At 44.2% G+C, this 25,426-nt stretch overlaps 1 protein-coding gene across 16 annotated transcripts in view; it reads left to right on the top strand.

The window, feature by feature from the left end:
- The window catches only part of CACNA1G (calcium voltage-gated channel subunit alpha1 G), a 146,256-nt gene extending 122,762 nt beyond the window's left edge, over positions 1–23,494 (top strand). For 8 of the 16 annotated variants that reach the window (XM_051797964.1, XM_051797963.1, XM_051797962.1 and 5 more), the window contains 10 exons: positions 953–1,086; positions 2,267–2,337; positions 2,615–2,693; positions 2,771–2,892; positions 3,063–3,407; positions 5,728–5,868; positions 9,030–9,164; positions 12,225–12,414; positions 14,963–15,132; positions 18,827–23,494. In XM_051797964.1, coding sequence (XP_051653924.1) covers positions 953–1,086; positions 2,267–2,337; positions 2,615–2,693; positions 2,771–2,892; positions 3,063–3,407; positions 5,728–5,868; positions 9,030–9,164; positions 12,225–12,414; positions 14,963–15,132; positions 18,827–19,681 — 2,242 coding nt within the window. In that variant the 3' untranslated portion in view covers positions 19,682–23,494. The remainder of the gene's footprint in view (positions 1–952; positions 1,087–2,266; positions 2,338–2,614; positions 2,694–2,770; positions 2,893–3,062; positions 3,408–5,727; positions 5,869–9,029; positions 9,165–12,224; positions 12,415–14,962; positions 15,133–18,826) is intronic. The other 8 variants (XM_051797977.1, XM_051797975.1, XM_051797979.1 and 5 more) reach the window with 5 other exon arrangements.
- Positions 23,495–25,426: the final 1,932 nt, after the last annotated feature.

Genomic DNA, 25,426 nt, shown 5'->3' with positions numbered 1-25,426 from the left:
GTCTGCTATGTATGAACACTTTGTGGTGTGACTGGTTGAAAGCTGGGTAGGTGGAGGCTTGGGATGTGAGCCGGAGAAGGGATCGTGCATGCCAAGGAGAGGGATTGTACCACTTTGGCCCTTGGGAGTGGATGAAACAGAGACCTCACACTGACCAGCTGGTTCTCTTCTCACACCAGTTGCATGTCCATATAATCAAGAGGACCTGCTGAAGTGACAAAATTTATGCCAAGAGACAGAATCTTGCCCTGAATGATAATGAAAGAGAAAAGGGACCCTTTCTTTTGAAGATGTGGAGCAGTGGATGAAATTGTGTCTTTATCTAGATTTTCACTCTCTTACCTCACAAATACAAATTTTATGTCCTTGGTGAATCTTTCTCCTCCCATTTTTGACTTCTTCAATGTTAACACCAAGAGCACACCACTGAGCAGGACTCGACATGAGCCCTTCAGCAGCCAGTGTGTTGTTCCACCCCTCTCCCCATATTTCGTGTGTCCATGGTGGGATTAAATCTCTCTCCAGCCTGGCACGAATCCTTGGGGTCTTTCCTTTACCCAGTGTGATTTTTGTTGCAAGGACTGGACCCAGGGTCCTGTTCTTTCTGGGGCAAATCTCACGCTGAGGTCCACGAGTGTCATGTCTAGAAGTGGCCAGAGAGATGCCGCAGCACCTCCCCTGAGGTCTGCAGCCTCTGGGTAGAAAACTGCCCAGCTTTTGTTTCTCTTTCCCCTCAGTCAAGGATATCTTTGGAATTGGCTGGTTTTCTAATGAGATGCATTAGTTATAATGATTTCATAACATAACTGCTTTTGTATAATACCCTCAGAAAAATGCTGCAGATTCATTTGAGTGCTTGAGCCATTGAAATGACTGGAATTCGTGTGAAGCAAGCTACCTCCCCTTGCCAGCTTCTTAGTAGATGTTAAACTTCGTTTTGTGTTGTCTCCAGATGGAACCAATTAGATCTGGCAATCGTGCTGCTGTCTATCATGGGCATCACTTTGGAAGAGATCGAGGTGAACGCTTCGCTACCAATTAACCCCACTATTATCCGAATCATGAGGGTTCTCAGGATTGCTCGAGGTGAGAGGAATAAAACAGAACTGACTTGTGTCTGAGGTGCGGGGTCCCCACCAGGAGAGAGTTAAAGCGTTGGGAAACAGTCCTGGGGCACATCCCCATCATGATGTGCATAGTTCTGGCATCAACAGGCTGTAAACAAATAAAAAGAACAATGGGGGAAAATACTTGCAAGGAGCCAAAAAGCTGAGCCAACTGACCATGTGTTTCTCTCTTAAGAGGACTTGAAAAGCTGAGAGCTTAGGAATGAAGGAGAAGTTACTGTGGCTGTAACTCCCAGAGATATACCTGGGAAAATGATGCCAGTCAAATCAAAGTCATCTCTAACAGGGATTAGAGAACACAAGCTTGAGTACGTTGGCTTTAAAAGACAAGCATCTAATAAATTTAATTTCCCGTGAGGCTTTACATCACACCACTTGGTGACAAAGCTTGCCTTGTCACTCTGCATCCATCTGTCCCCTCAGACGTGTAGCAACACGTACCCGAGTCGGGGAGCCAGCTTCTGCAGGGCCTGATTTTTTCAGAACAGGGAGGTCTCAGGGCCAAATGATGAAATTGTAAAATGTGAGTGCTCAGGCCCTTAATGAAGTACTGCCAGGCCATCCTGAAGGGTATTGTGCTCTGAGGAAAATTGTTCTGATTGCAGCCCTCACCTAAGCAAAGAAGGAGCTGGAGGAGAAATTAAATGCTTCTGTGTCTCAAGGGGGGGGTGGGAAAAGTGCATTGGATCCCTTTCAGAATTAAAAATACATGCGTTTTCCAGTTGGAAATGCAACCTTCTGGAAGAGATGTGTAAATCAGTTCCTCAGTGAATCATGTATGAAAGTGGGTAGCCTATGGAAGTGGGAAAGTAGCCCCAGGGCTGGGAAAGTAACTGCTCATGATAACCAGAGGAAGGAGATGAGTCCAACGCAGATAAAGTGGGGAAAGGAAGCGCCAGGCAGAATGATAACACTTTCTTCAAGTCTCAGGATAGGTGATGCTGCTATTCACAGGATTTTGATAGTATCCAAGCAACAAGGAGCGATGTAAAAAGGCCAGGGACTGTAGCAGCTAATGGAGAACACTTGACATGATTTCACATTTCTCCTCCTATAATTTGTGGCTCCCAGGAGAGGGGCTGGGTTTGTGCCTCTGTGCTAACGCTGCCGTTACCATATTTCGAACGTGTTTTCTGCAGTGCTGAAGTTGCTGAAGATGGCTGTGGGGATGAGAGCCCTCTTGGACACCGTGATGCAAGCACTGCCGCAGGTAACCCACTGCCATATCAAACGAGATCTCCTCTGGCCCACAGCTAATTTCCTATTGCAGAGGAATGCTAATCATTTTATCTTTACTGTCATTAGAGAATCACATTTCCCTTCCGAAGCACAGTCTGAGATACAGTCCTCACACTGAGGTCATTTTTCCCCTGAAGCAGTTTAAGTTTTGGATTAAAGAATACAGCAAGAAACAGGTCTGGAACAAAAAAGTCAATGAATGTTCTTTTTTTGTGTTTTTTCCCCCCCATTTCTTTTTCTCTTTTCAGGTGGGGAATCTGGGTCTTCTCTTCATGTTGTTGTTTTTCATATTTGCAGCTCTTGGAGTGGAGCTGTTTGGAGACCTTGGTGAGTCTTCCCGTGCCGGTGGAAGGGGTGGGAGTGGTGTGTGAGTGGTGGTCTCATGGCTGTGCTTGGTCCCACAGAATGTGATGACACACACCCCTGCGAGGGGCTGGGACGACACGCCACGTTCAGGAACTTTGGGATGGCCTTTCTGACTCTCTTCCGAGTATCCACAGGAGACAACTGGAATGGGATAATGAAGGTAAATGTTAAGGTTTCATCGGCAAGTATATCGCTATTCTAGACCTGAAATTTGCCAAATCTTCTCAGCTTTCTTCATGAAAGGAGGTGCAGCCAGGTGGCCAGACAGCAGACCGAGGTCCCTGCTGGAACCTTTTCACATCCCTCCACCATTTCCCCCCCTGTTTCCAGGACACACTGCGTGACTGTGACCAGGAGTCCACCTGTTACAACACCGTCATCTCCCCCATCTACTTCGTCTCCTTCGTGCTGACGGCCCAGTTTGTGCTGGTGAACGTGGTGATCGCTGTGCTCATGAAGCACTTGGAGGAGAGCAACAAGGAGGCAAAGGAGGAGGCAGAGCTGGAGGCAGAACTGGAGATGGAAATGAAGACAATCAGCCCTGGCCAACACAGCCCCTCGGACATCTTTGCATGGACAGGCAGCACCGGTGGAGAGAGACCCGAGAGCCCCCGAGGGTGTACCAATCCCATGCAAATCAAGGTGGATTCTCAGCTCTCTTTAGCTTACCACATGGTGAGAACCTCGGCTGGAGGGTGAAGAGAGCTTGACCTGCATATTTTCTGGGGGAAGACATGCACGAGTTGGTAATGAAGGAGGGGTGTACTGTATGTCCTGGGCTTGTATTCCTCACTGTCTGCTGACTGAGTGTTGCGTGGTGTGGGAGCTGATGCTGCAGGGAAAAGACCCCAGCAGGTCTCCAGACCACCTTGACGCATCTGTTCAGAGGTAGAGAGCTTTGCAATTTGTTCTGGAGGTGTGCCCAAGCCACCAAATTCAAAGCTAACTCCAGATTTGCTCTAATCCAGAGTGTTGACTGGGTCCTTTGTGATAGCAAAATCATGAGCATAATGTGTTTGCTTTTCTAATACAGACCATGAACCACAACATAAAAGAGGAATAAAACTTGGCTAATCTTTGCTTCAGTATTAAATTTGTTTTATGTAACCTCAATTTAAAATCCATCCCCACAGTCAGTCTTGTAGGAGAAGATTCTTTTAACAATAGAATAATCCAGAAGAGCCTCAAACCTGAGCTCACCAGAGCTGGTGGCAGAACTCTCACCAGCTGGAGCAGTGCCAGAACAGGGCTGTAATGTGGGAGCTGCTGTGAACTGCACCAAGTCTCCCTAAAGCGTGGCTTTTGGAGGAAGATTCGGTTTGAGGAATGAGAGGTGAGGTCAAGCCCCAGACAGGTCCTTTGGGAGGGCACTGAAGTGGAATTACACAAGAAATACAGTCCAACCTGTTTTTAGTCTTAGCTGATTGCAAATTGGGTTAAACTCTACACAGACCTCATTAGTTTTTATTACATCATGATTTCACAACAGCATATCTTGGCCTCAGCCTGGGGTGGACTAATGAGTATTCTAATGCATGAAAAACTCATTTGTGATCTTTAGTCCAAGGGTGAAAAAGAGCAAATCCCTGCTTTAGCTTTGTTTCAGTTCCTAAGCTACTGGAAATTTCTGGTGCCATTAGAGCCTCTGATGTCTGAGACAGAGTCCAAAGCTGCTCTTTGGCACAAGAAAAAGAAGTTCAGGGCAATGTGGGGAAATCCAGATTTACTACGTCCTCTAGGAAGAAACAACACATCCCAACTGTTGTTGCACATGTTGAGCAGAGTACTGGCAGACTGTCCTTGGCCCTGTTGTCCTGCACCAGTACTTACACTGGCAAAACAGAGAAAATGTAGAATTGCAAGACAAGTCAGTGAGAATGCCCTCACTTTGCAGTCTGTTAGACCTGCTTTCTATGAAGGTGGCCTGGGAAAGGGCTTATTTAAGTCATAACCTCCAGAGTGTGTTTCTTGCTCTTTCCCTCAAACAGAAGCCTCAAAAATCTCCAGGAGATTTTATTCTGCCTATTTATTCTCCCAGCCAAAATCTTCAGGACGAATCTGATGCTTGAGCACGATAGCAGAGGAATACAATTCCCAGGACATGACCCTGCAAGGACACGTGGTCAGCATGCTCTTTTGCTTGCCCATTCCCTGGGGTTTTTGCACCGTGTGCTGTTTGACTGTAGCGACAGTCCTCATCTCATTGTATGTAGTAGGCATCCCCCACATGGAAGGTGCACCCTTAAATCGCTCCCATGCTGCCTGCAAAAGCCAGACCCTGCTCTGTACAACCTCGCATTGTCTGTGCTGTGGCCAGCTGGTTTGACATTGGCCAGGACAACTGAGGCACCTCAACCCATGTCTGGCACATGAATTAGTGACCTGACGTGCGTCCGTCCTGGTCAGCTGCAGCTTTCATGGGCAGGATGCTCAGCTCCTCTTCTAGCCTGGTTATTTTAATTTATGTGCCCTCTGGATATGGATTTAGGTGTCAAGTATTAGGTCCTGGGGCTCTGGACCATGTGTCTCGAAGCCTTACAGCAGTAGTGTCCTGTAGAAGTTCACAGCACCGAGTATGAAGATGCTGCTCTACCGGCCCCGTTGTGCTGCTCAGGTCCCGGGAGTGACCGGCCCTGTTTGCTGAGAGCAAGATTGTCCCCGAGGAGGGCCCTGAGCGGGAGCAGCCGCCGTCACCCCGTCTCTAGTAACGTCTGAGAAAGCTGTCTCTGCTCACTGTGATATTACTGCACTGTTCTCTCTCCTCCCCTGCCTCATCTCTCCTGTCCTGTTGTTTCTGTTACTGCCGTTCTCCCTGAACATTTCCACCCCTTTTTCCCTGCTTCTATTCTGTTTTTCCCCCTTTTGTTCATTGGGTTTGATACACTGTCCTTTTTTCTCTCTGTCTCTGTCCCTTGCCTTTTTCCTCCTCTCTCCTTTTGGCTTGCTCTCTCTCTCTCTCTCTCTCTCTCTGCATGCTACACACCACCCCTCCTAGGAAAGGCACTTGTTTGATACCATATCACTGCTGATCCAGGAATCTCTGGAAGGAGAGCTGAAGCTGATGGACAACCTGTCAGGCTCTGTGTGCCATCATTATGCCCTCCCAGCTCCCGAATATTACAACTCTGAGAACCAGGTTAATATATCTAATTTCCTGCAAAGTCTCCATCCAAACTCAATTTGACTGAGACCTTTAATAGCGAGTTAAAGTTCTTTGTGTAATGCGGTCACAGGGATTTTGAAGCATAAGTTGGTTTGGATTTTTCTGTGGGAGTTGAGATAATATCTTGGTTTATGATGTTGTGTATCAGTGCAAGAGCAAGAGTACAGGCTTGGAGTTTCCCTTGTCAACACAGTAAGAAGTTTTTCGTTGGGATTTATAGTTCATGGGTGTTGGAGGGAAAATGTACAAAATCCCATCTCCATCCTTCAGTGAGGTTCTCGTATTTGGCTTCTTGCCTTAAGCAGGGCTCCACAGCAATGTCAGGGCACATCTGCAGAGCCTGGAGCACAGCGTGAGGTCTTCCCAGAGCAGAGTTGCTGGGGATCATCAAATGATCTCTGTTTTGTGCCTACTTATACTGCATGAAAATCCAGTTTTGAATGATTTTTCCTAAAGCAGCTTCTTGCAAATGGGTCACTGTAAACTAGATCCTCATCCCTGATCTAGATTGAATTTAGGAGGGGAGGCAGCCCTTAATGAGGTACTTCAGTAATCGTGTGCTCCAGCGCTTTCTTGAACTGGAATACTTGTTTAAAATTAGTTCATTTACTTCCTAGAATAAAATACCTACTTTCCTCAAGTGTGTTATTCTTTGGAGCAAATATTTTCCCTAAATCACAGCAGTGACCATAATAATAATTCAAGCATACCTATTTTTTCCTGCAGTTGGAATTGAGCAAATTCTGTATTTCTTGATCTATTTTTTTTCCCCCCTTTCTGGCTAAAAATAGCAGAAGTTTTCTTGTTAAATCAGTGTGCTTATTTATGAGCTCACTGACACTCTAAATTACCCAACCCCGTGGTTCATTAGAGGAAAGGAACAAGCTTAGGTAAAATGAAATCCTACTGCAGATCTTTATATAGCAGGATAACATGTCTCCCTCTGATTGCTCTGTATCCCATTCCAGAGTCTATTAGGCTATAGGAAGTGGCTGCCTCTAAGAATTGCCAGAGGAATAGAGACAGTAGCTTTGGCAGGGAAGGCAGAGGGTCAGTAGGAAACCCAGCGAGAGCTGGTTGAAAATTTTTTGTCACAACATTTTTCACTGGAAAGTGCTGCTGCAGCAAAAAAAAAAAAGGTTTTGTTTTGACATTTTCGTAATGAAAAAATATAGCATTCCAGTTTGCAATGGCTTTTTCTTTTAAAATTTAAGCTTTTTTTTGCTCCCCCTCTATAATTAAAACCCGTATAAATCAGTTGAATGTTTCCAACAAAATGTTTTGACGGCTTCGAACTCAATTTTGGGTTTGGGGAGGCTGAAAGGGGGTGATGTTTTGTTTACATTTTGGCTTTTCTGTTCACACCATTTGTCATGTTCTCAGGCAAGTCAGGAATTTAGAGCAGTGCTGGGACTTGCTGAAAGCAACCTGATTAATAGCAGCTCCCAGCAGGGAAGCTCCAGTGGGCAGGAGCTGCTGGTGTCCACCACGTTCCTGCACAGCCTTTTCCTGGCTCCAGTCAGTGGGTCCCTGTTAGGGATCACTGTCCTCAGGCTGGCAGCTTTTGCAGTGGTGCTTTTTCAGGGAGCCTGGTATGAAATCAGGAGCTCCTCCAAAGCAGCTCTCTCATCCATTGCCAGCAGATGACTGTGTTAGAGGAGATATCAAAGCCAAGGTTAGATGAGAGGAGCCCGACCCTCTTACTTATCTCAGCTGAATTTTGAGCCTCTCCAGGCTCACTCATCACTGGGTTTGTTTCGCCCCACGGATGCCGTTTCTAAGAGTGAGAAAACCCAGCCCTTTGACAACTTCAGTGCAACAGATCTGGGTCTCTGTGGTTTCTCTTGGAAGATATATTGCTGCTGAAAGACTTTTCAAGCGTAGAGGATGGGGGGAAAAAAAAGCACAGCGAGAAATGTGAAAAGGAAGCACTTGGGACTTGCCCAGAGCAGGCAGCCCCTGCGAACATGAGCCAGGTCTGTAGGTTACCTGGTGAAATGCCATCCCCAGTGCCATGAGCACCAGCCTCAGACATGCACCTGGGGAGGGGATTTAGGGAGGGCTGAGCCCATTGCAGGGCAGACATCCCCTCTTATATGTGCTGAGCAGCAGAGATGCTGCCCTGGGGGAGATGCAGCAGTCCCCTTTTTCCCCCGTTTTCTCCAAAATCTGAAATGGCATTTCACATTTCTTATAAGAAGGCCACTGTGTCGAGGGAGAGAGATTCATCAATATTTGGATAAAGATTTTTATTAATTGCTTGAATGCCTTCAGTAGGGATGTGTTTGTGCAAGATGCATTGGTACAGAATCAGTGCAGCCATGCAGTGCCTGTTCCCAATTTGGGTTTGCTCAGTGCTGGAGGAGGTGGCTGAGGCCAGGGCTGGGGGTTATTTGGGGAGTGAAAGATGCAGGGATTGTTTTAGTAGGGCAATTATTGGTGCTTACCCAGGCACTGGAGGCTCTTTAACCAGCCAAAACCCACTGAAGGCACCAGGAAGGCATTTGCTAACCAAAATCAAGCCTTAAGTTTCCCCCTGCCCCGATTTAGCCATCAGGAAGCTGATTGTAGTCCCACCTACCTCTCGGGGAGGGAGAGGTCCCTGCACTCTCCCCAGGGCACAGGGAAAGGCACACTCCATGTCCCACCTGCAAAATGGTGTTGCTGTTGGGGAATCTTTGCAGACTTGACAAGTTCAGCTTAGAGACCAAGAAAGCAGCATGGTTATTATGGGGAAACAACTTCAGAGAAACCAGATCTTGAAGCTTCTTGTATTTGATCACAGCCAAGAGGATAAATCTCTCTAGTATGAAAGTAATGTGACTTTTGCTTCTTCATGTAGACAGGAGAACAGCAAAATACAATTCTAGCATTAGTGTACGGTTTTAAACCCCCTCCCAGATCATTGGTAAGCACTGAAGTATGAATGTCCCACTCCTTTTTTTCATTTCTGTATTATATTTCATTTCTTTAATGTTCTGTCCCTGGTAACAATGTGCATGATGTAGCTTCTCCCACTGCAGGGATATTGCTTTAGTGTCTAGAAATATTTAGATTATGATACTTCTTTTTTAATTTTCTTTTCCAAAAGATTTGTGTCCTGGTTTCTTATGTTTAATCATCTCTCCCTTTAGATCCCTCTAGCTGAGATGGAGGCTCTGTCTCTGACGTCAGATATTCTCTCTGAAAAGTCCTGGTCCTTAGCTCTGACGGATGACTCTTTTCCTGATGATATTAACACACACTTACTTAATGCTCTGGAAAGCAATGTACATACACTGGTTGCTGTATAGTCTGATGTTTACAGGGTTCGAAATACTGCTCCCACTTCTCTACACCTGCCTAATGGCATTTTCAGTTCAAGCCCTTTCCCAAATAGCACCAGCCTTTCCCCCTGAACAGGACGTTGTCCTTAATGCCATTAGGTCCTGGGTTTTATCACTCTTGTCCACAAACTTGGCTCCTTGCAAGGAATGAGTAGTTATTGCTATTTTTCCTTTGATGTCTTATGTATAAACAATGTGTTTTCTGCAAGTAAAATAAATAGTAAAAAAAAAAAAAAAAAATGCTTTGGAAAGCGTCAAGGTTGAAATTTCCTCCCCATCTGAAACAAATCAGTGGTGCTGCGTGAAGAGACACCCATGAGCTAATGACTCGTGTCCTCTGCTGAGGGGTCAGCTCCAACCCCTCGGTTTGTAATGGATTTTTGTCTTTATGAACACAGGCACCACAAGGCTTTTTTGCATGATTGGTGCCAGACTGTTTATTTTACGAATATCAGATGGGGATCTCTCCGAGATGATGCTTGTTTTGGGAATTCTTTCTAGCAGCCACCCCGCTGGAAAAAAAAAAATGTTCAGACTACTTTGTGTCTTTTTGACTGAAATAACCAGTATTTTGAACCCTGCCTTAACCATCTCCTCTCTGAAACATTAGACATTTTTAGATGTGTAGCAGTCAAGTGCTTTTTTTCTGCTGTACAATAGACATAACTCCTTTCCCAACATTTTTGGATCATTCTTGTTTCCTTTGTTGTTGTTCATGTACCTGCCTTTGGATGTTTGTGTTGTTCATAGATTTTCTGCCATACTAGTTGACTGCCATCCTAATTAGCACTTATTTGGGAAACATCTCTTAAACCGTGACAATATTTCCCATCATGCTTCATGGCATCATGTGCAAAAGATTTTGTAAACTACATTTAACTTCTTGTATGAGACTTTTCATTTCCAAATTAGTCTGGAGAGCTGGACAGAGGAGAAACCCTTCTAGTTTTGAATCAGATTAGACAGACCTGTTTGAGAGCGTTGCAAAGTCACAAGGGTGTAGCCAGGAGAGATGGTTTTTCTCCCCCCTCCAAAAAAAGCAAACCCAGCTTGAACAAAAGATTTTGTGAATTTGTGTCAATACCAATGAAGTGTTTGATCAAAACAGTTGCCCAAACTCCTGAAAAACTACAAGCTTTCATTGAAATTTCTTCTAAATGCAGTATTTTTACACTTCATTTAGACGTGGCTTCAGTTGAAAAGTATCTCCAGATATTTTGTTTGACTCAAAATAGATTTGGATTGAGATTTTTTTTTTCTTTTTTTTTTTTTTTGGTTCAAGGAAAAATTGGATTTGATTTTCAGTCAAGCCAAAACAACATGTTTTTCAAAACTAGCAATGAACCAAAAAGTCATGTGCTCCCGCAGCTCTGTGAGCTGGACTGGGGAGACCGTTTTGCAGCCATTCTAAAATGCTTTTCGTGAAGTTCAATCATGAGATTTCCCCCGAGATGATCCGAAAGTGGAAACGAGCCCAGTGTGGTATTGGATCCTGTCAATGAACCCAAGGGTTCATTAAGGGTTGGGTTTGGATGGGATCTCGAATACACGTTCTCGTGTTTGGATCCAAACGGGTTTGAGTTTGAGATCTCAGGTTTCAGGCCATCTTTTCTGCTTTAAGCTAAGCAGTGACAGCTCAATAACATAAACTGTTCAGCGGGAAGGCAGGGAGGGACAGAGAGGTTCCCAAACCCAAAGTCTCAGCTTTACCAGAAGAGGTTTTGCTCTCCTTCCTTGAGCTGTATCAGGAGACTGCAGTCTCTCTTATCTAGGCTGTATCCAAGCTATATCCAAATCAGCAGGTTCCCAAGGACTGAAACAAATGCTGCATGACAGTGCAGATCCGTTTCCTTCATTAAATTTACAACTGTGGTCTTCCTTTTTTTTTTTTTTTTTGCCTTTTCTTCTTTTTTTCCTCATTCTTTTTCCTTTTTTGTAAATTCCTTTTAATCTCATCATGTTTCTTGTGCAAACGAAATGCCATAGTGAAATTTTCCTTTTGTGACTGAAGGATAAAATTGGGACGAAAAAAAATCTCAGTGCTGATTTCAGAAAACCTGTAATGCACTGAGTGAAGGGAAAATTTTTCAGAAAATATGATTTAAAGTTTTTCAAAAATGATCAGCAAAATACTGTATCAGCCTACAGTGGGACAACCTTATTCCTGTGTTTTTCAAGTGAGACCTTTTAAAGATAAGATAATTCTTTCATTAGAAGTACATGGGGAAGATGACTCTGCTTCCGTTTTTGCTAATATTGTCCAACACAATAACACTCAAGAACATTTCTGGGATGGAGATATTTTCTTATGAAATGAGACCTGAATCCATTCAATATTGCCTCTGGGGCTGCCCATTCCAAGAGACACTTTGGCTATAAAAACTCCACAGTCAACATATATACAATAACCCTCGCTTGCATTAGATCCCTTCTAATTAGAGAATGACTTTCACCCTGAAGCAGTAGTTTTAGATATCCCTTTCAATAAAATGGGGTTAGTTATTCATTTTGTGAGAAGAAAAACCAATAAAATTGTGCTGGGAGCCAGAATAGAGAATATTTTTTGTAAACTAGTTTTTGTATTTGGGTTTTATTTGTTTGTTTTCCTTTCTTTTACTGTTAGAGGAGGAAACTACTCACCTTTGCAAAAGTCTGCCTTGCTGATGAGGGCACCTAGGGAGCAGAGGATCAAAGTTATGCCAAGCATGTGACCGTTGCTGGCCTTGAGGCATGATGCCTTCTTTGCATATCCCTGAAATAGTCATGGTTTATCCCTACAGTGTTGCTTCCTCTGTTTCTGTGGTTCATTGTGTGACAGTTCAATGACAACTCCCAAGGAGGGGGATAGCCCTGGTAGATCCATTCGTGCAACCTGTGCATCCCGACGATGTGCATGCCCATCGTGCCATACTGATTGCAGTGGCTGTCGCTAGCGTTTCTGGGCACTTCTCCTCTTTCCCACCCCGTCCCGTCCTCCTTCCTCACTGTTTTTCCTCCCCTCAGGCTGACCTCCGCTCCAGAGACGACACACTGACCCTGTCTCCCAGCAAGGACTTGCTGAGCGTGAGAAAGCCTTCGGTGGGACGCACCCACTCCCTGCCAAACGACAGCTACATGTTCCAGCCGCCCTATTCCAGCCCCTGCCCTGCCTCCCTGGGCGAGAGGAAGCCAGCACATCACAAGTCCCAGTCAGGTACACATCTGTCAGCTGGGGCCAGAGCAGGATTTTCCAATATAGCAAGAGTTGGGATTTTCCAAGCTCTTCAGTAGGAGGTAGCAAGTTGCCATTGGTTTCCAGGGAGGTGTTGGTGTCCAGACCTGGTGTCCTTCCTGGCTTTGAAAAGACCCTCCACAACTTGCAAAGACCCTCCACAACTTACAATTTACAGGGTCCAAGCTATATTAAAGATAACTCCTTTCCTCAGAACTTTCTGGCAATGTGACAGTGGCCCAGCTCAATGCTGGTTGTCCCCCTCCCTGATTCCCTAAGGTTACAGTCCCTGCAGCCTGGGCTCCATCTGCCCCACCTGAGCAATCTATGGCCCCAGAGCAGAAATCCCAGCAGAAAAATTATTTCCTCCAGTCTGTTTTTTTTGCAGCAGTACCTGTTCTGGCAGGTCTTGGAAGCTCTATCTAGGAACATCTGTGAAAGATGGAAAAATGGTGCCTCCAAATGCCTGTAAAATGAACATAAATGTACTGAATTGGAGAGATCTGGAAGTGAGATGAATGGAAAAATGAGAGAGTGCAGAATTGTTCTTCCCAGTGTGCATGGCTGGGATATACATCTTAGAGCTAAATTCAGAGATATTCTTAGGTACAGCATGTTGCAGGTACAGAGGGCTCTCTCTTCCTGCACCTCTGTACCTGTACTTGCAGCTGCCTCCCAGAGCTTATCACTGTGCCCCCATTTACTCTGTCTGCCAGGGGTTACCTGCAGCTGGTAAGGGAATGGAACCACCTTTAATTTGTCTGTACATGCCATCATTTTAGACATTTGTCACAGATAAGACAGAGAAGTTTTTACAAGCATTGTCATTTGAAAGCCTCTAAGCAGAACGTAATTTCAGCACTGTTCAGAATGGTAGGAGATTTGAACAGATTAGAAATAAGATGTTGAAATTTGCATAGTAATAAGAATTTGGATGAATAGCGACTGTTGAACGACAGCAAAAAAAAAAATGTGGGCACAAGGGAGGAAGATGAATCTGGAGTTGTGAGAAATCTCTGCCACAATACACAATTTTCAAGGTCAAGAACTGTGCTTTGAAGCACCTGTTTGCACATAATGCAAACGGTGCATCTGAAATCCTGGTCAAATCCCACTGAAATCAATAGCAAATCTCCCGTTACCTTCAGCTGAGCCAGAATTTATGGTTCTCTGTAACAGTCAAGAAATTCCTGACCATACAAAAGAATCCTGTTTGCTACAGAGGGAGTTTCCAGTGCTTCATTTTTGACCCTTAATTGGGAGGTATTTGTCCTGTCTTGAACAAGAACAACATCAACTCAAACAGAAAGTGGGTAATTTCCAAGTCCCTTCTTTTTCAAGATTTCACTTCCCAGTTCCAACTTGGAAAACTGGCCCCATCTGACAGCCCTGGCTGGGCAGGGCAGGCATTGCACCCTTGTAAATCCACAGGAAAAACTGTTCCACTGAGATGCAGGATTTTGGAAAGGTAAAGCTGATGTCTTATAACCACATTAAGCAATTAAACCTTCTGTGTTTTTCTCCTTCTGGTGAAATTCCAATTGTCTTAAGCGGGCCAAAGTGCTGGGAGGTGGGTAAGGTGCCCAAATTTTGACGTATGCATCACTGTCCTGTTCTGCCTACAATGTCACTTCTTTTCAGGGTGGGGAAAGTCACCCCCACCTGTTTACAGTTTGTAATATTATAAAGTGCTGTGAAGATAGCAAAAGGTGCCAGGCGCCTCTAATAAATCACCACAACTAAGCCATAATATTTCAAGCTGAGAAGGTTTTGTTGTCAGAAACACTGGCACTTGCAGGAGGTATTTGTTTGAATACTCCTTCGTAATGGGGCTGTTGTTCTGGGAAAGATTCCAGGACAAATGAGATTCTCTGGGATGCAGTCCAGGTTAAATGAATTGTTTTGAAAAATGTTGAGCCTGTGTGTGGGGGGAGCACGCAGAGTTTCAAACCTTTTAGAAGAAGTAGCCAGCAACCACAAAGGGTCAAGAAGAGGCTGGAGAGTATGTGTTTCCTTCTCCTGGGAGGCTTTGTAAAACCAGCCTTGAAAGCTGCCAGGTGCCGTTCCCTTTCACTTCTTTTCCAGTGTGCCTGCTGGTTTGGCAATCCCAGCAGTTGGTCTCTGGGTAGGATCAGGCACAGAGACACCTCCTACAGCCTTTCAAAGTCAGATACTTGCGGTGCTCAGAGGTGAAGCTGCCTGCAAAGTTGTTGGCCCTAAAGCAGGGATGTAGGAATTGCCAGTTCAGATGAACTTCTAGTTCCTAATCTTCTGTTCTTAACAGGAGCTAGTCCCAGTTGTATCGGGGGGAAATGCCAAGAAAAATGAAATAATAGACAATTCTGGAGTAATTTATTGATAGGCGGGAGTTTTTTCCCAGTCGTGGAGAGCCAGCTGCTGAATTCAGTGGTTTTGCTGTGCCTTTCTGATCCAAGGTGCAACAGAGCAGTTTTCTCAGGGAGGTCACTGAGGCTGAGACACGGCCCCCAGATGAACATGTCCCATTTCTGTCTCTTCTCCCCCTCGCAAGGTTCAAAGGCATCGGTGCAGTCGCAGCCGGCGGACACGAGCTCCCTCCTGCAGATTCCAAAAGACCATTTTCACCACATAAGAGCTCATGGCCATTTGGTGGGGGAGAGCAAGCCCCAGGTTTCCCAGCAGGTGCACTCTCCTTCTGCTGAAAGGCTGCTCCGCAGGCAGGTAAGCAGACTCTTCATCATGAACCTGCTGAGGTTTCGTATTTGGTGCATTTCCCTGTTAGCCGTGCTTTAAATTGAGGGAGGGATTCACAGAGAAACCTCGGGAGAACTGTAATTCTCCTACAGAAATAACAAAAAGGTTGATGGATTTTGATCTGAAAGCCGTCCAGGAGTCTCCAAAGAATGTGCGTGATGAGTATCATCTCCTTTGGCAACATGCCTAAATGTTCTCCACATTGTTAGCACTTTATTTTTTTCCAATCCTCTTCATAAATGCAGCCAAATGCTCCCCAGGGGCTCGTTGGGGTTGAGGAACTAATTCTTAACTGCTGTGATTTTTTTCGGTGCTTGAAAGGACACAGGGACTGCAGGCTCCATCCCAGGCCACCCTCCCTCTCACTCCTCTGGTTTCTCAAGGAGGGAGAAGTGTTTAATGGAAGCTGGTTATCTCATAGGCAGAACCATCATGGAAAGCATACTGGCTTTACAGTGAGAATTGAAAATTAAAATATTTTTCCATCCACTGTGAGCTTTTGAAAAGTTTGAGTATATGCAAAACAGAACACATTTTATTTTGCAACTGGTTTTATCTCTGGTTTTTGCCTGGAATTGATTTAAATCCTGATTCAATCAAAGATCTAAGAGATCTAATCAAAGATTCCAGTCTGGTTGATTGGAAGCATACGTTTAAATTTATCTTTTTTTAGTAAAATACTTAAACTTGTGCTTCACTCTCACATTTTTAAGCATATTTCATTGATTGTGCAGCTGGACCAGGACCAGAAGCACATCTGATTCAAAAACTCTGCTTTCTTCAGTAGTTTCATGCCTGATTTTACATACACAAAGTGGATCGGTTCTATTTTTTCAAAAGCAATTTCTTTCCTGCATGAAAATAGTCCCATTTCTTTCATCTTTTAATCAACATTGACAAATTAGACAGTTGATTCATTAAGCTCTAAAAATGAATGTGAAGTACCAAGGTTAACAATTACATTAGTCTGTAATACTAAATTGACATAAGAAATTCCTTGCATGTATTCATTTGCACAGGGCTGGCCAGCTACCCCAATCACCACTAATGGGGATACTAATTGATGTCATGATTCCAGTTCATAACCACTCTCTCTTGCTTTCTAATGAATAACAGACCCATCCTTTTGAACTGATCTGGCCAGAATAAATTACCATGTTGACCATCTTCTCCAGTTCAATTTTGTTCATATCTTTGACGGCTTCTTTTTCTAAAGCTTTTCATATGTTTAAGTTAATTTATTGTCTTCCCCCCTCTCCCTGCTCATGCAGTGACATGAGCACGGTCTTGGAGTGACAGTTCAGAGAGCAGAAAGCTTTGGGACAGTGAGCAGATGCCATCCACGGGCAGACCCATGAGGACTTGCCTTGGGTTACTCCTGAGCAGCAAGGAGCAACCAGTGTGGCTAATGGGAGCAGTAAGGCTGTTCCTGGTGATATTGCTTTTACTGTTAATTGCAATCTAGATGGCCAGCCACTGGGAAACTTAGTCCTTAAAGAGGCAAAATTCCCTTTACAACCCCAGCTCTTCTGCTTGCTCAGTTGCTCTCTGCTTGGCTCCTTTTTTATTGCCACCACTAATTTCTCACCAGCACATCAAATAGCCCAAACTGGCAAAGCATTTTAGTTTGCAGTACCCATTTTTCCTTATTGTTACATATACTGCATGCAATTCTGATTTGTTTTCTTTTCTTTCTTTTCCTTCTTTGCCTTCCCCCCTCGTGCCCTCTCGTCTCCTAAATCTCTAATAGATAAATCTTGTCCACCACATACCTGGTCCGTGCACTTTCCCTGAGCATTAAAACCTGTGTGTTTAACCTCCCTTTCCCTCCAGAGTGCTGGAGAGCGAGCACAGCCCCCACAGTAACGTCCAGTTTAGACTCCGGAGTGTTTGACAATTAGCGATGCACTCGCAGATGAAGATGAGTGGATCGGATGCTTTGAGAGAACATTCCTGCTGAGGATTATGCTCCTTGGCAGTGCATTGCACTAAAGCTTTTCTCCAGAGGAATTCTACCTGAAGTTAAACCTATATTGATTTTGTAGTTCCAGGACTGTGTATCCAAGGTGTAGCCCACGCCAAGCTGTGGCTACTACAGGTGTACACCCCACTGGGATGGCAGAGGGTCCTTTTATTTTCAAACAAACCAGTAAAACATTTGTACAAACAGTTACTGCTAACAACAACCACAGATGCCTGTATCATAGGCAAAGAAAGAGCTGGTGGTGACTAATACTGTCGTGGTGTGCAACACAGGTTGGTGTGCAAGCAAAAGTAATGATAATAATTACTTTTTGCTTCTGTATTCAACTTTTGTGTGGTCTGTGTCTGTTCTCAGGATATGAACGTGATTTCTTCTCCCAAACACTCACTAAAGCTACTGGTGCTGAGGAGACCAGAATAACTTCACTTTTGACTGATTAGTTGCCAGTGAAATTAGTCGCTGTGAAATTTTAACTAGAAAGGGTTCACCAACATTGGACAAAACTGTTTGCCGTATTAAATATTCTCTCAGCTCTCCCCGTTGACAAAGGGGATGTGCAGATGCAGCAATAGACTCTGGTGTTTCTGTGCACACATGAACACACTGCAGCTGACAAGAGCTTTGCTGAATAGAGATCATTTGGCTCAAACGATCCTTGCGGGACAATTTTTATATAAATTCTATGATCATTTTGGGGTGATTTGTCACAAAAGTATTCCTTAGTATGAGGAATTTCATCTACTTACAGTTTTTCTAAAGAACTGAGACCAGCTGTATGCATTTCCTCCAGATTTCTGTGTGAAGTTTTTAATCTTTAAGATCATTTAAGAGTCTTCTCAAACCGAGACTCTGCCTTTAAGGGCCAGTTAATGTGTCTGATTTATAAAGCCTTTTGACAAGGAACGCAGTGCAGTGAAAAGACAAAGCCTTCAAAACATGCCCAAGGTTCTCTCTGCCAGCAGGCACTGATTCTGCGAATGGCTCCAGACAGCCAAGGCAAAATGTACCTTAGGAAGCCTGAACTTAAACATCAGAATAAGTTGAAATATTTGCAGGTTATTATTAGTCCAGCTTTGGACTCCAGCTTTTCCTGCTCCTGCCATAAGATGGTGCAGAGTCGTGGCTCCAGCAGGGACCAAAGCCAGGGACAGGCTGTCACCCTGATGCTGGCACAGGGTGTGGTTGCTCTGGTGTGCTGGCTCTGGGGATCCTGTTCTGTGCCCACAGCATCACCTGAGCTAGAGAAGAGAATACACACAGGCTCACTTGCACATCTTCCCTCTCCTCCTCGCATCTGGGCTGCTAAAATTATCAAGGGCTTTGCTGTAGCACTTCATCCCTTTCATAACAAGAACATGTGTGAGTTTGGGTGGGGGCAGTCTGGTTTTGCAGCCCTCCATCCATAGAGGAGAAAGCTCAAGGTCAACCGTTTTCAAAGAGTGAAGGGCCAGATTCTGCTGTCACTTACACAGGGACAAACCCGCAGATCTCTGAAGATGAGAGTTGGTAGAACCCACAACAAGGGTCTTTGTAGGAGTCAGTGGGTCTGTGCTGAGGTATCTCAGCAGAGCTGAGTGCCCTGTAAATGCTGTGTCATGCCTGTACTAACCTTTGTTTGGTCTGTCTCTCTCATCTGGCAACTCCTCTCCTCCCCAATCCCTCTGCGCTCCGACACAGATGGCTATAAGGAACGACTCTCTGGATAGCAAGGAGAATCTCCACACTGAGGTGAGTGAATTCTCTGACCCAAATGTCCCTGCTGTGCCCAAGGAGGAGTCACCAGTGGCTCTGACGCCCTCAGAAGCGAATGAGTTGGCTGCATGGAGTCGGGTGAGCGTTCACACGCAGCAGCATTCCCACAATCAGTATAATATTTCAAAGCAGGCACCAGCATCCTGTGCTTGTGCAGACTCGTATCAGGAGACCCCTGGAGATTCAATGGACCAAGAAGTATCTGAAATAAACAGCTCCTCAGAGCCTTTCACTTCAGAAACTTGTACAGCCTCGAGTGCCTGTTCAGAGGGTCAGCCTCTCACTCCTAAGAGGAACGTAGGCAATACTGGCAGCGTGACACTGAAGGACCTGAAGAAATACCACAGTGTAGACACCCAAGGTCTTCTAAAAAAACCGCCCTCTTGGTTAGATGATCAAAGGAGACATTCAATAGAAATTTGTTCCATGGAAAACAGCCCTCAGCACCATTCCACGTCCAGCTCCTCTGGCTTCATAAGTCAGGTGGTCAGTGAAATGGAAGGCTTGCAAGGAACGCGGCAGAAGAAAAAACTGAGCCCTCCCTGTATATCCATAGATCCACCCGATGGGCAGAGTTTGGTACCCAGAGGACCTCACAGCATCTCACCTGCCAGTGGAGACGTTTGCTTGAGGCGGCGTGCTCCATCCTGTGAGTCCAAGGATTCGATGGATATAGGGGATTCGCTGCTTCCAGACAGTATGTCAACATCTCCTACCCCAAAGAAAGACTTGTTGACACTTCCTAGCTTTTCCTTTGATCAAACGGAAATGGACCCCTGAGTTACTTTTCTGTTGGTGCCAAATGTTTTCTTCCTTTCATGTAATAGAAAAAAAGAAAAAAAAATTAAAATACTCTGTACTCCAAAATGGCACTGGGTAAAAAATTTCCAAAGAAAGATTAAAGAACCAGCTGGTTAAAAGAGGGGTTAACCTATATCACGCTTACTTAAGCATATGTTCTGCTTAGGTAAAAGCAATACAATGTGCAGAATCTATATGTATATTATATTTTATTAAATTAATTGAATCTAGTATTGCGGGATGTAGTACATTTTGTGACTAAAGACATTTAATTTTCTTCTATTTTATGTATCTCAGAATATTTCTGAGATAAAGTTGGTTTTTATGAATATTTTAACCTAAAAAATATATATATTTAATCCCTTCTCTTTTTTTTTTGTTTTGTTTTATTTGGGTTTCATTTTGTTTTGCAAAGCACAAAATGTAGCCAATTAGTGCATTACAGAGGAAATGTATCCCACAGTCAGCAGTAAAAAAGGATTATTTAATGTAATTTATTTTTCCCCTTGGACTTCAATGATATTCTGGGAAAAAAAAAAAAAAGATTGTTTGGGTAGTATAGAAATGCAGTGGCAATTTTTTAACGAAATATTCCAACCTTGCATAAAATTGACATTCAGAGTGAAAGCAAATGCTCAGACCCAGGAAGGTACAACATGCTGATAGGTGTCTGAGGATGGTGAAGGGCAGAACCATTTAACAGTACATGATGCTGAATTATGAGAGGATGTTATGGATCATCCACTGGCAACTCACAAAATCATGTCAATGGTTCATTTTCATACGTGCCTAGGAAACAGGCAACAAAAGCCTGTGGTCACTTCCAGGATGTTTTTCCAGTGTCTCCAAGATGGACTGTTTATTTTGCTGAGTTTTACACCTCTGTTTGCAGTGGAGCTCCTCCTCTCTGCACCGTGTGGAAAGGAGTGAGGCCAAGTTTAGGACTTGCAGTGGGTGTACTCGGTGCAGACATGGCATAGCAGCGGGCTTAAGCACATGTTTAAAGTTGAGCTCTTGCCTAAAATGCCTTGAGGTTGACCGTATTTAAGCAATTCTTTAAAATTAAAATCGTGTGCTTATGTTCTATAGAGTCAAGGCCTACTGCAAGTTTTTATAAAGATTACCTAGAAGAAAGTCTGCAGGTACTGAAAGGGCTGCTGATTTTCAGTAAAATAGCCAGGTATTCTGCTATCCCTGCTAGAGCTAATTTACATGACCCTGACTGTAATTTTATTTCCGAACTATCAAAAGCCTTAAGCAGCAACATCATGATACAGAGTAGATAAAACCAGAATTCATGTCCTTACTTTATAACATGTCCTTGTCAATCATCTCAGTTATTACCTGTTTACTCCTGTGCTAATACCCTCTGCAAAAACCACTCTGTAAAACTGGACAGCACAGCCTGAAACCCACGAGAGGTTGGCCCCGTTCGACACCTCCCCCTCCTCACAGGAGTGATGCAAACCAGACATTAACTCCACTCAACTTCCATGAAATCACATTAAGATGTAGGCTAAATTAGACTGTAGGCACGCTTTGAAGTGTGCCAGTAGTAACAGGTTTGAAACTGCACCCGTGGATGAGGCTTTGCTGGATCGTGTCTCTGAACCAGCACAGGCAAGAGGAGGATTTGTGCTAATTCTGTCAGTCGGGAGTTTGTAACTTTCTTTGAGAACTACTGATCTTTTCAAATCACTACAACATGTTGATGTACAGCCTTTTATCCATTCAGAGATTAAACTGTCTCCACCACGTGTATCTGCATGAGCTTCAGGTGTACACGCAAGAAGATGCTGTTTCTACCCAACAGCCTATGTGAGGTCCTAAGCCCCCTTTATTTTCACTTGAGGACGTTTACTCTGTAAACAATCCCTATTGATTTACATGTCTTGGAGAAATGTAAGGGCTTTCAGCAGGAAGTCAGGCAATCAGTGTATTTGAAGTGGAAGGATTAACATTCTGTACTATTTGCTGCAGTTAGATTAATTCTTGGCTGGGACATTTTTCCCCTCTTCAACACGGGCCCTTACAGGGGCCGCTCTCTTTGATATGCCAGCCCAAATTCAGAGTTAAGCCCGTCTGAAGCAATGATTTCAAACAAACCTTTCATCAGTTCTTCCCCCAGATCATATTTAGGGAAATAATAAAATTACAGTGTATTAAGCCTGAGAAATATTCCTAATCCCTTTTCAGGTTTACGCTCATAATGAGCCGTAGCTTTTCCTTTCACATGTGCTAAATAATTTGGGAAACCAGCTAGGCCACTGAAATTGCCAACCCTGGTTCCTTCCTGATTAGGATTGTGTTCATATAGTTGGAATGATACTACTCTACAGATCCTTCCTTACAAAAAATCCACTGAACATTTTAGCGTGAAATCATGGCACAAAACAGTGATGTGATGTTATCCAAATGCTCAACTCCAAATGTAACAGAAAGCCTAAAGGCTCTTCTATTTTCAATACTTGGGGTTTTGCCCACTGACAAGGTTTGTGGAAGTAACAAGAAGTTTACATCATACGTGAATATTTAGTAAAGACTAGCCAATAAAAGATACTCTATGGTGATGCATTCAGGAAAAGAAATCCATGTAAAATAGATTGTTTTCTAAACCAGATAAGTTTTTTCTAGATGCCCTTTTGAAAGACAAATACAAATGTACTGCAGCGTGTGCAATAATCTTAAAATAATTTTAAATACCTTTGGGGGGGTTTTATAGAATTTGACTTTTTTAAACAAAATGTAAAAAATCCACAGGAATTCTGTAGAATGGTTATGTTGATAGAATTTTTTATATTTTTGTAGAAATCTATAGAGAAATTGTTAAAAGTCTGCGTAGCATCTTGGCAACAGAAGCAGCTCTTATCTACAAGTTTCTTTTCATAACCTGGAGCCAGACCTACTGTATTACGACATGTAGAGCCTAGTTTTAGAGCCTGCATCCAGGTCGTGTTCAGAAGTAAGCAGCTAAGCTCAAGTTCTACGATATTGCAGTGCTATTACTGTTTGAGAACTGTACCCACACAAAGCACCCACCCCCAAAACCCAGCCCCTATCGATGGTGAAGTAGTCGCATGGCTATCCAGCTCATTCAAGCACACCAGCACTTTACTACTGTGGATTTACTGTATACAGGTAGGAGGAGAATATTTTGCTATTGCCAGTCTGACACACGGGGAGGAAGAGATGGCAGACATGTCTGGGAAAACGTAAATTCCATTCTTGCAGCCCCTCGTGCATAGAACTGATTTTTCATAACTTGGTTACAGGCTGTTTGTACTGTAGATATTTTGGAGGAGGGCAAAGAAAACACTGTTTTTGACTTCTGTGGATTGCACTCAGCACCAGGTGTGTTCAAGGAGGGAAAAAAAAAAACAAACAACAAAAAAATAAAAAGAAAACAAAAGTGTTACCATTGTAAATTAGGCTATGCCCCAGTCTCCCCTTTTCTGCCCCTTTGGCTATAATAACCCATGTACACTATTACACGAGGTAACTAGAGTAGGCACAGTACCATTGCAATGTCCGTAACAACCTAGTATATATGATAGAACTTTGTATTTAATAGTTAATATATTGTTATACTGTATCAGGTATATAGGCCAAAACAAGGTCTTTTGGTCAGGGCAACAAAAGGTGGTATTCATGGGGGAAAATTGGGTTAAAATGTTCCTTTTTAAAAAAAAAAAAAAAGAAGAAGAAAAAAAAGAAAAAAAGACAAAAAATGAGTGTAAATCTTTACAAATGACAAAAACAAATGTGTCCTATTAAAAGCTTTTGAAAAGAAAAACAACCATGCATTTTCCCTTTTTTTCTTTTATTGCTGCTGATGATAATCTGTATCATTCTGAGTGGTCAAGTCTTTGGTCATGTTTTAATTGAGAACAGTTGGGGTAGGTATCGGGTAGCAGCAGCAGCCGGGAGGTTGAAAGGAAGATTGTGAAACGTTGGGTTTTTGTGAAGCAATTCAGTCTGACACTGAGAGTGAATCTGGCCCCGCAGTGCATCGCCCAGGGTGTGCTGTGGGACCTGGGAGACCATGGGCTGTGCTCCTGTGGGTTGCACTGCACTGGCAGGGAACAGCTCAGGAAGATGCTTAGGGATGTTGGGATTGCAATGGGGAGAGCTGCAGCCAGTGGGGAGGGGGAAAGGCAGGAGAAGGGGCAGATTTGATCTGTCCATGAAAATGTGTTGCTGTGAAGAGGAAGATGCTGGGCTTTTCCAAGCATTCACAACTTTGGGATTTCCAGCCTAGAGTCCAGCAGACTCTCCCCCATGACTCCTGCAGTCATTTAACTCCTTGCAAAGCAGGAGTTGGTGGGGATGGCTCTGCCGTGGGGGCTGAAGGGCAGCAGGGGCTCAGAGCCCAGGTGCTGCTTTTCATGGAATCACAGAATGGTTTGGGTTGGGAGGGACCTTAAAGACCATCTTGTTCCAACCCCTTGCTGTGGGCAGGGACACCTTTCACTAGATCAGGTTGCTCAGAGCCCCATCCAGGGCAGGCTGGATGGGACATCCACAGCTTCTCTGTGCAACCTGTGCCAAGACCTCACCACCCTCACACAGAGAAATTTCTCCCTGCTACCTAACCTAAATCTACCCTCCTTCTGTTCAAAACCATTCTCCCTTGAGCTGTCACTACATGCCCTCGTTAAAAGGCTCTTCAGGGGTCTTTAGGGAATTAATTATGTAGATCCTAACATGAAATCTCCTCTCCCCTGGGAAGCAGCCACTGGAGGGAGGAACCAGGCACTGGGCACTCTGCAGCCCTGCTCCTCTATGGCTGGAATGACCCAATTGCTCTGCAACATGAGGGACCCTAAATTGATACCCAGTGCAATTATGTTGTTTAGAGGGTGCTTTGATAGAGTCATCTCTCAGAAGAAAGGAGCAGGAAGGATATTAGTCCTTAAACAGAGAGCAAATGAGGATCTGTGCAAAATCCCGTGCAAATCCACGCAGAGCAGGACTCCAGGTGAGCTCTGTGAGTGTCTGTGTTGTCCAGGCTGCAGGGCCAACCCCACCAGGCTGGAACCACTGAAATGCCTTCCCACCCTTCTGAGGCTGGAGGATCCCCAGGGTATTAAGATAAGCCAGGCTGAGCCAAGGAAGCAGAGCAGCTCACAGGCTCCAGCACTTCACACCTCTCTGCTCACAGGTGAGTTCAGTTCCTCACAGGCCTCACAGCAAATCATTTCCAACAGTGCATTTCAGAGAATTTTGGGAGAGGGCTTTTTTTCCTGCTCTGTTTTGTGAATGTTCCTGTATGAAGCTCTCCTGCTGAGTTTTGATGTGGTTTTTTGAAGGCTCCAACCCAGGCTGGCTGCTTGTGGATGCGTTTTCAACTTCCCAAACTCAGGCGTGGCACTCAGTTACTCTGTTTCGTAAGTAATTGGGATGCTGCATGGAACCAGGCTGTCTTCTGTATAATGGTACCTGTGTCTAGGGAAGCAGCACTTTAAATTTAATTTGTTTCTGGCTTAGTTGAGACAGGTAGATGAACATAGCTAACTGTCCTGCTTTAGGAGAACAGTGTCCCATTGGAAAAGCTCTGCTAAAGACTGTAAGATGGGAAACAGAAAAGGCCTATTTGTGCTTTCTGTATTTCAGGTGTTCCAGAGGTACAAACTGTGACACAGCAACATGTCTTAGATATGACCTATACCAGAATCCCCAAAAATAAGGCAGGAAGAAGCAATTTAAACGCACGTGCCTGGCTCT

This window comes from Manacus candei, unplaced genomic scaffold, assembly GCF_025592945.1.
Source record: "Manacus candei isolate 608988 ecotype Guabito, Panama unplaced genomic scaffold, ASM2559294v1 h1tg000047l, whole genome shotgun sequence".
In the NCBI taxonomy this organism is placed as follows: Eukaryota; Metazoa; Chordata; class Aves; order Passeriformes; family Pipridae; genus Manacus; species Manacus candei.
The sequence above is the reverse complement of the archived record's forward strand: the minus strand, read 5'-3'. Positions and strand labels throughout refer to the sequence as shown.